The sequence below is a fragment of the Poecilia formosa genome, unplaced genomic scaffold (genome assembly GCF_000485575.1).
Source record: "Poecilia formosa unplaced genomic scaffold, Poecilia_formosa-5.1.2 Scaffold21, whole genome shotgun sequence".
NCBI classification, from domain to species: Eukaryota; Metazoa; Chordata; class Actinopteri; order Cyprinodontiformes; family Poeciliidae; genus Poecilia; species Poecilia formosa.
This window is the reverse complement of record NW_006799960.1, coordinates 2,944,523-2,957,752: the sequence shown is the minus strand read 5'-3', so window position 1 is coordinate 2,957,752 and position 13,230 is coordinate 2,944,523. Positions and strand designations below refer to the sequence as shown.

At 36.0% G+C, this 13,230-nt stretch overlaps 1 protein-coding gene across 1 annotated transcript in view; it reads left to right on the top strand.

The window, feature by feature from the left end:
- Positions 1–2,225: 2,225 nt before the first annotated feature.
- Positions 2,226–13,230, top strand: part of necab1 (N-terminal EF-hand calcium binding protein 1) — a 48,478-nt gene continuing 37,473 nt past the window's right edge. Inside the window, exons 1-3 of the mRNA XM_007547821.2 lie at positions 2,226–2,388; positions 4,885–4,909; positions 9,292–9,400. Coding sequence (XP_007547883.1) covers positions 2,302–2,388; positions 4,885–4,909; positions 9,292–9,400 — 221 coding nt within the window. The 5' untranslated portion in view covers positions 2,226–2,301. The remainder of the gene's footprint in view (positions 2,389–4,884; positions 4,910–9,291; positions 9,401–13,230) is intronic.

The window sequence follows — 13,230 nt, the reverse complement described above, 5'->3', positions numbered from 1 at the left end:
GCAAGTTTATCTTGGAGATCATTTTAAGCAGACATGGAAATTGAAGTTCTCTGAAAATCAGAAGGTCTCAGGTTTACTTAAAATTACGTGACAAAACATTATGACTTATAGCAGATTTTAATTAAAATTTTTGCTTTTAATATAATATAAAATACTTAAATGCATCTAAACCTTGTGTAATTTACCTCTAAAATATACCAATCCACCACGTTTAGTCTATGTTGCATAAATTAGAAGTTATTTTGTTCAGCAGATAATTTGTTGAATTAAAAAAAAATCAGAATTTAAGGAGTAAATGTGAAAACGTTAATTCTATTTTTGAGATGTAAAAATAAAGAAAATGACAAGAATTGTCACAATTATTATTATTAAGTTAAATCTGCTTATGGAATATGCTTTTCAATAATCTAATTACTAATCAAACTGATCAAAATTTTAGTTCAGTTATTTAATTTACTGCACAGATTGAAATAAAAAAAAGCTTGCTCTGCCAATTCATTCCAATATTATATCTATACAACAGGCAGGCTACTTAGTTAGCTTGACCCAAAACTAATGTGCATGTGATTCCCAAAAATGCCACTCACAAAATGGTGACAGGACTAATGCATAACGCTTATCTGTTAAGTAAAATACATAGAACTCCTCCATGTACCAAGGTATTTAGAAGTTGTTATGTGGCCACACCAAAGCAGTCATGACTTTCAAATTAAATGTTGTATTTTGATCTTAACAGGGCTGTTAAAAAAAAAACAACAAAAAAAAAAACTCCTGCACACCTAAATGAACTGAAGAAGAAAAAAAGTTAGCGTAAGAAGAAACAATGTTTACATGAGGGACATGTAAACATCTAGAAAAATGGCTTTTAGTTGATGATTTGATGTTTAAAACTTGTGTTGACCACTGTATTTACAAAATTTGTTAGCGAGAGCACATGATATTAAGTTTGCCAGTGAGTTTTACAAGAAATGTGATTTGCCTATACCCGGCGTTTTAAAGCAGTGCGGACTATTTAGCATGGAACACAATTTGAATACATATTTCTGGGTATCCTGTTATATATAGCACAAAGTGTATGTTTGTGCAAAACATGTTTTGCTTTGCATAAATATAGAAATAGTGAAGATCTGAATCTCTTGAACCTCACAAATTGCTGATTTTTCCTGAACTATTGGTAACATTTCAATATTCTAAGTTGTTATTGTAAAATATTGTCGTTCCTGTGTTTTAGAAAGGTTTTAATCCATTTAAGTAGGCTTTTTTATGTATTTCCAGAACTCTCCACTAGATGGAAGTGTTGCTTTGTTTTCCCCCAATCAGCTGCTACTTCGCTGAAAAGCAAATGAAAATAAAAACCAATACTCAAAATACTAAATTTATTTTGTACATCTTTCCACACTTATTTTCAAAATTACTTTGGCTTTTCTTTAAGCGTTGCTAGTAACTAGAAAACAACTTTGTTGACTCAAAGTTTGCAAACCCAGGAATATGAAACGTAAATACAGTTAAAAGAAAAAGAAAAAAGATGCTACTCTGATAATATTAAAATAAAAATATTTGATCTTGAGAAAGTAAATGAGTAATACATTTACAGTCTGGCACATCCCATACTTTCACACAAAAAAGAAATTTAAACCTCAAAGTTTTAAAGTTGTAGATGTCACTTTAATATCAAAGCTAAGGTGATCTCTTTTGAGGTATTTGCTATAAACATCTTGCTGTAAATTTCTCTCTTGTCTTGTCATATTTGTGATGCTGATTGAACTGCGTGTCCCACACATCTTCTTTATGTTATTCATAAAATAAAGAAACCAGATTATTTCAACCAGTGAAATAATTTGGTTTTATTTCATGGGATTGCTAGTGAAAGTTTATGAGTATGTGTGCAGATATTTAAAGTTTGAAACAGTAAAAAAAAAAAAAAAGGTTCTCATTTTTCCTTCAGCTTAGAATCAAGTCTGAGAAATAAGACAGCGATATGCAGCAGGAAACATTTCAAAGTAAAAGCATCGCACATGACAAATGTGTTGATGTTTGAAGGCATATACCCAGGAGAAAATAATGTACTAACTTCCAATACAAAATCGTGGCTTAGGATGGGGTCAAAACAAGCAAACACAGACTTTCTTGTTCTAAAGCAGCATGAATTAAATATTAAACTGACACACTTTTATCAGGAAACCGTGGCTGCGTCTCTCTGACTTCACCGCAGCTTTCCTTCAGCTGTGGCAGTAATCAGTGGAAAGAGCCACAAGCAGACACATTCCTCTGCAGTTTACATCCGAAGCAGTACTGAGGAGGATGGATTGTTCAGAGGAGCTTCAGTCTGTGTCCGAGGAGCCCTGCACTCAGCTGGAGCTGAAAAAGGGAATGTCCATTTTTATTGACGTAAGTGTCCATTTCATTCAATTCGTACAAAATAAACTCACACTCGTGGGATCAGCGCTGCTTTTGATCTTTAGCTTAAGTGCGAAACTTCAAAAAGGTGCACCCCAGTTTTTTTTTTTTTTGCTTGCTGCACAAAGAAATAAGTTTTACTTACTTGTTTGGACACACTTCACAATTGTTAATGATCTTTTAATGAAGGGTTCCTGCTCAATCAAATCAACAGATTTGCCGGGGCTTACCTTTATTAAGCAATTAATGGAATGATTTCAAAAGACTTAATTCCACCTACACATCAGGGTTCATAAACAAAAAGTTGGTTTAGATTAATATTTCCTCCTGCCATGGATTTTATTGCATTCTATTTGTTTTGTATTTTCAATTTGAAATTTGGAAACCATTTCAAACGGAGATTGTCAGATTTCACTTTGTTTTTATTCATATTTTTAGTGATTTTAAATATTTCAACACAATATTGTCTGTAGTATTTTTATGTGTCCTTCTAAATTATTATTATGTAATTGCTATTATTTTTCTAAATAATAATACCAATACAAATGATAGAATAGCACAATTAATCATTATAGCTTCATGCTGTTCTAATAATATTTTTAAATGTCTAATGACATTGAAAATTAATGTGCACAAAAACATATTTCTTTCTTTATAACTATAGTAATGATAAGAAGAATGAAAACAAATTTAATAATGATTAAATTAAATATGCTGATTAAGTCATGTAATAATTTAATTTTAAATCAAGCCATTCTTTCTAACTTTTAAGCAGGAAAATATTTGCCGGTTACTGTTATTGAATATGCAGAGTGCAGCCTCAAGATGAGGAATTAAATATTAAAATCACATATGTATGCAGATAAGAGTGGGAAATCATCTCTCCGGAGCTTCCCTGTCTTCGCCTCGTTCCTCCTGCCCTTCATCCATCACCTTGTTATTCAGAACTCCTTCCTCTCGTTCCTCCATGCTTTGATTCACCTGCAGCGTCTCCTACGGAAACCTGTCTGCTTCCCTTGGTCTGATCAAGGAACGTCGGATGCCGATGCAAATAGCTACAAGTTATTTCGGGTGCAAAGCAGCATGTCAGATGTGTTATGTAGTGTCAAAGAGTAAAGAGGCCGGGAAAGAAACCAGAGCCTGCTTTCGGAGGGAATCTGGCAGGCAGATGTCAAACCTCAGCCTGAGCTGATCTGTTTGGCACACAAACTCTGGAAGTTTAATCCTGGAAGACGGGTTTTTAAAGAGTTTTTACTTCTCCGCCGGTGTGTTTGTGGAGATGACCCCCATATTGGAAAAGAAAGTTTTGTTTTAGAGGAATTAAATGACTTGTACTTCCATTTATGGCTTCATTTATTTAAGAAAAAAAACAAATTCTCTAAAAATATTCACACCCTTTTAACTTCTTTAAAAAACTGTTTTGGCATTACATCCTCAAGCTTCTGTGAGTCTTATTTGAATGTTACGTAGTAGACCTAATTAGTGCGTAACTATGAAATGTCCATGAATTATTTTCAAATGATAGATTGGAACAGTGTGCCATGAGATGTCCAGAGTTTGGGAATGTTTTGTGACATAATCCTGCTTTAAAACTCTCCTCAATTTTTTCCAGTCCTGTCTCCTTTGTTCATTTGTCTGTCTTGATGCAATTTGTTCACCGATGTTCTCTAATAAACCTGTGAGACTTGCACAGAATAAGCTGGCTTAATTCAACTTATTTTACCAATTAGGTGACTTCTTCTTAGTTGTAAAAAAATTAAATATCAGGCATTTTAGAAAGCATATGATGTAGTAAAATGCAAATTATTTTCATTCTTTTGATATAAAAAAAAGTTTATCAGATATTCATAGCAGAAACTCTTGGCAAGATATATGCTTTTTCCTTTTTATTGAAAAACAACAAAATACAGATTTATGACTGTGGAAGCATCTAATTGAGTCTTTTTAGCTGAAAAATAGGTGCAAGTGTTAAGCAACTGATCACAATGACTTTGATCGTTGCGTTAACTTCCATACAGAACGCTGGTGGTATCTGACTGAGACACATCGGCTGGGTTTTGATGAGACAAAAGGAAATCAAAACACAACGCATGTAGAGGCAGAAGACAGACGGAATCGATCAATCAATCAATATTTCAATCTGAAGTGTTTGTGTTGCAAGGAAAGATTCTTTTCACTACCGTCTGATAGCTACAAGTTAAATTTGATGTGAATTAAAGGCGGGCGCAGCTATTTTCAGCGTGTGATTTGAGCAGTTTGAAGCTGATGTGGTCACTGCCAGCCTCTCTTTCATCTCCAGTGGACTCTGGGACAGCGTGATCAATAATTCAATGACATGCCACTTTTGCAAGTGTGATCAATGATCTCCACTCTCATGCACACCAGTGCACGCATCCACTCTAACTTTGATGAAGTGTCACCTTTTTTGACATCCCACGTTTTCCCCTTTCCCCTCTCTCTCTCTCTCTCTCTTTCTCTTGGTTGCAGATTTTGCGAAGGGCCGATAAAAACGGTACGTATCCCGACATCAAGCGCACGCACGCATGCGGCTGTATGTCAAGCATTAATCCAACGCGTTGTTGTGATGTGTGAAGGAACAGACGCGCTTTCTGAATGAAATTCCAATCATGACTGTCTGCTGATGCTGTTTCCATGGAAACAGGAAACTGACCCCGTCGCTGTTACGGTTCTGCTTTAGAGCACCGACGAGGAGGAAAAAGCAGAAATTTTAACAATTTACAGAGACTTTTATCATGGTGGCCCTTAAGGCTAGCTGCCTGATTGTTAGAGGAAGAATTTCATTTAATTTCATCTGATTTTTTGTGTCTTGCATGATTGACTTATGTGAGATACATAGCCTATCTAAAGATACGCACGGCTTCTTAAGAAAATAGCAAGGAGCAGTAAACAGATTCCTTACAAATGTTGGCTAAAAACTCACTGCAATCCAACAGATTTATAGACTTGTGAAATGTCAATAAGACCTTCTGAAGGTTAGTAAATAAGTGTGTGTTAGTTCAAGTGCTAAAAAGAGAAAATCAACCTTTGATATGTTAATGTTGTTTCCTTTGTTAAAATAAATGTGACTCCCAAACTGAATGCCAAAACAAGTTTGAAAAATGTGGGACAGAGTCGCGTTTACCCCGGTGTTGCATCACCTCATCTTTTAACCATCAGGAGGACCAATTGCTGTTTTTTTTTTTTTTTCTTCTCTGCGTTTTGTTTCATCAACTGGATGGATATGTTGCTACAGGAGCTGTCTCTATAATTCTGCGCTGATAGAGCCTTTTATAGATGTGCAAATGTTGCCCATGCTTTGTGGACTAATGCAGCCTGGTATCACTGGAGAGGCCGGCTTTTAGATGGCACATTGAAAATAAGCCAGATGCGCTCTCTTCTTTTCGGCCTGCAGGCGCAGTATTCATCGTTTCCAAAGAGAAACTGAAGATTTTTATTTGTAAGACCAGAGGCCGATTTTTTTTGTTTTTTTTCTCCACTTCACCTCCATTAACTCCAAACTGGTCCCATAGAGTTTGGATGAGCTTCTGGATCATGTCTGAGCATTCGCAACTTTTTCTTACTTATTATTTGTCCTAAATCTTGTTTGTATGAATAGATAAAATTTTTAAACATTATGTGTGCGGTCACTCGAAAAATTAGAGTATTCTATGACAATCTGTGTGTTCCTCCAAAACATTTGGATACATGTACATCCATTGAAAAAATAAAAATGCTTAATTAATCCCAAAGGGAAGTCAGATATCAAATTATTCAAGATTTTTCAGAGCAGCTGCTGATGACTGAGGGCAGGAAATATACATTTAAACTGCACTGGAAGATTCAAGTAAGATAAACAACCAATAACAATTTATGATACGGTCTTTTAAGATTTTCTGCAAAATGATAAACACAAATATTATAACTGATGAGGAATAAATTCGGAGTCTTGATGATTTTTGCAGCTAATGGGCTGTTTAAGAGATTTAAAGCAGTCTAAAAAGTTTACAAGTGAATGTATTTGAATAACCTGTCAATATGACCTTTGGGCTAAGTGTCACAGTTTGGGGAGGATTTGCTGAAGTAGGACAGGGAAGTTCAACATCATAAAATTCACCATTAGTGTGTGTTTGAATAATATATGGGATGGAGTGCAAAACAAAAATCCACCAAGGACTTGAAGAGAAATAAGACGAAGACGGTTCCAGGCCGAGTAAAAGTCTTGATGTCACTGAGACGCTTTGGGGTAACTGTAACCCTACGTGTGTTAATAAATCACTTTCTTCTTCAAAGAAGAAATACAAAGATTAAACATGTGAAGATTTCTGTTGAAAGAATTGACTGTTTCACGGAACATCCAGTTTTTTTCTTATGACCGTTCGTGAAAAAAAAAAAAAAAACTTTTGCTCAGTCTTCAGCTTTTGTCACAGAATCTGATTCTCTTACCAATCATGTCGGAAAACTGTGGTGTTGAAATATTCCATGTTTTTGAGTTCCTCCCGCTCATTTTTTTTTAAACGTGTTGCTCATTTCAAAGTAAAAACGGATTATTTGAGCACATGTTTGAGTTGACTCTTTCCAGTGATTTTTGTTGTTGTTGTTGTTTTCAGCTTAAATTCATTTTCACATTAGAGAAATGGTTGAACTACCATTTCTTTTCGAAATGATCTGATTTCTCTTTTACGTTGATGTGCCACGAGTATCTCATACAAAGCGACCCAACCAGCATAGACTGTCTGAATTCGATTAAATATTTATAAGGTTTCGTTTTGTTTTCTCCCCAAGGACGATGTTTTATGTTGACAGTAATGTGCATGTAAACAAGAAAGATAGATGGAGCAAAAAGTTGTTTAAAGATCAAAGAAAGGGAAAAACTTTTCCTTAAGACTAAACAAAGGATATCGTGGTTGAAAAATTTAAATTTTGTCCACATGGTGACATTTGATGAAATACAAATGTGCTTGAAATGTTTTTCAAGGACTCATTTGAACCGAACATGTTATTTAAAAAAAAAAAAACTTGTATCTTTTCTGAGTTAAATACAAGCAGGAAACCTGGTTTGAGGGTGTGTTGAGGTAATTATAGGATAATTCAGAGATTTTAAAATAGTTGAGAACTACTCAGAGCTCTGACGTGCTCAAACACCATTTGTGTGTTTAGAATGGCCTAGTCAAAGACCAGACCTAAATCTGTTCAAGGATCTGTGACAAATCTTGAAAAAAATAATGTCACTTTAAATATTCTTCTCCAATGACTGAGTATTGGGAATTTAGNAACAAAGTTAATCTTAAGCAAGCAAATAATACTTTAAAGTTGATATAAATACACATGTTAACTAAATGTGCGCGCTAACATAAAGAACAAATGTATCCAAATCAACTAATAAATATTTTACTTAAACTAAAGTGTTGTGTTTGAATGAAAAAATAAACTGCATAAAAGGGTTACCGACTTCAGAGTGTGGCCATGGATTTGGCCATCACAGTGACATTTGATGAAATACAAATGTGCTTGAAATGTTTTTCAAGGATTAATTTGAACCGAACATGTTATTTAAAAAAAACAAAAAAAAAACATATCTTTTCTGAGTTAAATACGAGCAGGAAACCTGGTTTGAAGGTCTGTTGAGGTAATTAAAGGATAATTCCGGACAAAAACCTTTTAGAGATTTTAAAACAGTTGAGAACTACTCAGAGCTCTGACGTGCTCAAACGCAATTTGTGTGTTTAGAATGGCCTAATCAAAGATCAGACCTAAATCTGTTCAAGGATCTGTGACAAATCTTGAAAAAAATAATGTCACTTTAAATATTCTTCTCCAATGACTGAGTATTGGGAATTTAGCAAAGCAGAAAAATGTCTGTCTCCAGATGTTGGAAGAATAAAGTTTGGCCTTAATTTGACCCTAATTGCAGTGGAGGTTTGTTCTGCAGAGTATTCAGGTCAGAATACTTCTGCCGGGAACTGTACTCCATGGACCATGCAAGGCTTTGAAACACTGTGTACAAAAAGGGAAGAAAAAAATATATATATATCTGCAATGGTCTGGGAATCTGTTTGAACCCGCAGGGCCTCGGAAGCCATTCAGAAAGCAACTCTTTCTTTCAATTTCACATCCTAAGAAGGCAAAACAAAAAAAAAGCTCAGCAATTGTTCACAGGGCATGACATACTCCGGTATCCATTAAATATCCATCCCATGCTGTAAAAGCTTCGAGGCCGTCCTGCATGTTTGTTTTTAGCGTTGCACAAAAAAAACAACAAAAAAAACGGCACATGTGCCAAGACCTCCAAGCTTCGCTATCTGAGCTCATCGACAGTGAGTCACTTTACATTACGTTTCTGTGCAAGTGTGCTTTTCTTTGTGGTATCCATGGCGACGCAACACTCGTACTAAACGTCAGATCTGCGGCAGATCAGCAGTGAACAGTTAAAGATCACCCGCATTCGGTCCACACAGACGGGCAGACAGAGCCGGAGGCGTTCAGGTTGTTCTCTGCGAACTTGTGTTTATCCTTTGCTCATAAATCTTTCATATTGCTTTATTCTTTTCATAATTGCAAAGCCTCGGCGCATAAAAGTGACTGATTGCTGTGAGATTGCTAAATCATGATGACCCCACGTAGACAAAATGTTACTTGTTGGAATAATAAAAACAAGAGGATCAATTTCTGTTTGGTTTGATTTCTCCTAAAGTATCACAAAGGAGGGATGGGGAGGCTTGGTGCATTTATTGCAACTCCTCGGCGTTATTTCATAGTTTGGCAAATCTCAACTAAATCTGTGTGTGTTTTATCAGAATAAAGCTAAAATTAGCTATTAAGGTGTTTTATATTAAAGGAGAACATTGCTCCTGTTAATTATGACCTCATGAATCCTAATTTTCATTTCCCCCTCAGACGATGGGAAGCTGTCCTTCGATGAATTCAAATCCTACTTCTCTGATGGAGTCCTGACAGCCGAGGAGCTGAAGGAGCTTTTCCACACGATTGATACTCATAACACAGAGTGAGTCGAGTAATTGCTTCATTTTGTTTTCAATTTGTCTAAGCACACAGGACAGATTTCAGATGTGAACAGACTGGGAAAAATATGAAATTTATAAAAAGAGACACGGACATGATCAAACTCTTATTTCTCTGATAACAAAGGTGTTCTCAGAGTTCCTGGAACTTTGACTCATTTCATAAGTTTATAGAAAACTGTGGCTTTGCTTAAACTTTATTCACACAGTTTTACTCTGAATCACCCAATTAGAAATGGGTTAACTGTCCTGACGATAAGTTTTGTGAGGTGAAACTTTCAAGTCCAACTGGATGTCCGTCCAAGTTCTTTTGTTTTTGCAAATTCACAGTAGAGAGATAGAAGTAGATCTGTGTGATCTTTCATTTTGTATTGATTTTCCTTTTAAAGGCTTTAAACACATGAAAGACTTCTAAACATGAAATGTTCTTTGTCCTAATCAATAGTTTGAATGGCAAGCGTTGTAAATGTGTTTGTAAGAAACTATGCTTATGAAACTGAAGCTTGGAAACACTGAAAACTTTCTGCTTTGTGATATTTTTGTAGAAACAGTACATGACTTTTCCCTCATTGTGGAGCACACTAGAAAAGTAGCAAACAAGCTGTGAAATGTTTAGAAATGATGCAAAAATACAAATATTTTTTGTCAAGTAGCAGCTCTTCTAATATCAGTAATTTCTATCTTACAAAGAGGTGGACAGTTTGTAACAGTATAGAAAACATCGGATGTTTGAAAATCTGTAAAAACTTTGTATTCTTTTATTCTCCTTTATTGTGAGGAGATGTGCAGTAAAGAAAACAAGTTCTGCTTGGGATTATAATCGCTGGCTGAGCAGATTTTCTGCTGTTTGACTCCACAGCAAGTTCTTATTGAACACAAAATGAGCAACTAGGTTAATTATGTTCAAAACCATAATTCATAAACCAATTTCCAGCTGCGTGGTCTGCATCTGTTGACGTGCATTACGTAATTTTAACAGCAGCTGACTACGCATTGAAAGAAATGCACTTTTATCACATTTTATCTATAGTAGAGAAAAGTCATGCTGGTTTCTGGAATATGTGCATACTGGGTGATTTAATTACACACGTATTTTAATTCGTTCATTCTTTTTTTTAAGAGTAGATTTAAAAAAGAAGTCGGAGTACTATTGAAATGTTAAATAGCCTAATCGCTCATTTGTTATCTTGTTGATCACTCTTTATCCAATTCCCCTTAGAAAAGTTAATTAAAAACTGAATTAAAACAAGAAAAGCTTTAGGTTCATCAGAGAATGCAGTGTTTTGAGACACAAGACGACCATAAAAATAAATCTGTGTAGTTATTTGGCAGTCTAACAAAATCAATAACAATTAAATATAAAATAAATGTATGACCCAATTTCTTGCCCTTATTTTTGGATTTCATTTAAGACATATGTTGTTATACATTATCTTCATTTTAGGTGGATGCAAAAGCAGATTCCAGTGATTTGTCCTCTTTTTGTGACACATTTATCTCCTACCGAGCAAAAAGCTTTATGCAGATTTCTCTGCGGGAACGTTAAAGCTATCTTTGGACTCGTGTTGTTGGCTTGAATTTAGTTGGATAGGTTTTGGGCTCATTTTCTATTTAGCTTCGATGGAAAACGACCCTTGGACGAAAACAAAAGCAGCTAAGAAATAAAAAAGATGGCCAAAATGACTGAAGAAGAACACAAAAACAGACAGTAATGAGATTTATTCTTCATCTACCACATGCCTGGAAAGATAAACGTAAACAGACGATCCTTCCAGATAAAACTTTACAAGTCAAAACTTTCAGTCATTCCTTTAATTGAATAGAGGTTTACGATCTGAGTTTAGCACAGTATTAACAGTTTGAAGTGACCTAATTGATTACCTTTAAAACCTTTTATGAATTTCTAAATTTGTTAGATAAAATAATTCTTACATATAGCGACAGATATTCAGACGCACCTTTGAGTATCACAACATAGTGTCATGAAAACATGAATATTTTGAGAGTTTATCATCACTTTAGAGGAAAAGGAGGTCAGATTGATGTTTTTGTTCCAACTACAATTGATATCGTTCACCTTCCAGTCATCCTCTTTGTCACAGCCGAGTCTTTTTTTTTTTTTTTTAAATCCATGTTAAACTCAGGGTGAATGTGTCCCAATGTCTCTGTTAAAAGGTAGTGAAGTTGTTAGGAACCCATTTAGAGCTCTCAGATTGAGTCCTGTATTGATCAGAGAGTGAGTCACTGAGCTTCGGCTCCTCGTTTTGGTGTGCAACACTCAAACATTTACTCCATACGTCTGTTTTTAAATATGCGCTTGGTTTCTTAGAAAACTGCTAATGAACATCTTGATATTTACGTTTTTATCTGTTGGGGGTTTTTTTGTTTTGTTTTTTCACTATGTTAGCGTTACGCCATCCATTACTTTACTTTACGTGAAATGAAAAAAAGGCCACATCAGAAAGAGCTTAATGGTCTGTTGAGCAGTTTATTTTCTAACTTCCTCTGTCCTCAGCTGGCCTCCATGTCTCTAAGTGTTTTCTCTTGTTCAGACCAGCTCATCTCTGCAGCTTTTTCCCAGGTGAAAAACAGCTGCAGCCACTGTTGTGGTCAAGACCACCTAACCCGAGACCAAGGCAAGCCCAAGACCAGAGTGTATCGAGACCGAGACAAGACCAAGACTTTTAGGGTCCGAGACCAAGTCAAGACCAAGACCGAGGGAAGTCGAGACCAAGTCAAGACCAAGATCAGCAGCCTGCGCTACATGACACAATAAAATGTAAAATATGATCAAAATTGCTTCTCAAATTGATCTGAAAGATCCATATTCCCAAAAAACTCCTAGATATTAAATACTTAATACAGCCATCCAATTTCTTTACACCCTTGTCCCTTAGTGAGGTCGGGAGGGGTGCTGGTGCCCATCTCCAGCTAATGTTCCGGGTGAGAGGCAGGGTACACCCTGGACAGGTCGCCAGTCTGTCGCAGGGCAACACAGAGACAGGACAAACAACCATGCACACACACTCACACCTAGAGGCAATTTGGAGAGGCCAATTAACCTAACAGTCATGTTTTTGGACTGTGGGAGGAAACCGGAGTACCCGGAGAAAACCCACACATGCACAGGGAGAACCTGCAAACTCCATGCAGAAAGAACAGGACCGGGAATCGAACCCAGAACCTTCTTGCCGCAAGGCAACAGCTCTCAGTAGATTAATACCAATATTAAATATTTCATCTCTGTGCTACAATACAAGGTGGTCTCGTGTCATCCCTAAAAAGATAACGCCCTGGGCGTTTACCCATATTTCTCATGTCAGAAACCACCACTGTCTGCATCATTAAACATAGCAATTGAGGCACTTCCCTGACGGTAAATAATGCTCAACTATGAACACTGACCAAGGAACAACAAGCAAGAAGTAACCAAGCACAAGACGCTCATCGTAACTGTTCTCTCCCTCTCTCCCGCTACATGAAGCCAGGCAGTCTGACACCATGGCACACATTACAGCTGCCACTTTGAACGAAAACAATCAAAGAGCAATGTGCATTCTCTGCATGCTCTTTCGTTCTTGTGTTTTAGTTATTTGTTAATTTAAAAAATATCAATGTACATAATTAAATAAAATAATAATAGCTACTGCAGTGTACGCAGAGCATTACAAGAACAAAGAACTATGGAGTGAAAATAGTCTCAAAATATCTGTGCATGTGTAAAAAGATTTGTGTGTGTGTGTAACAGTGGTGGAGAAAGTACTCAAAATATGTACTTAAGTAAAAGTAGAAATACACAGACAAAAATGTACTC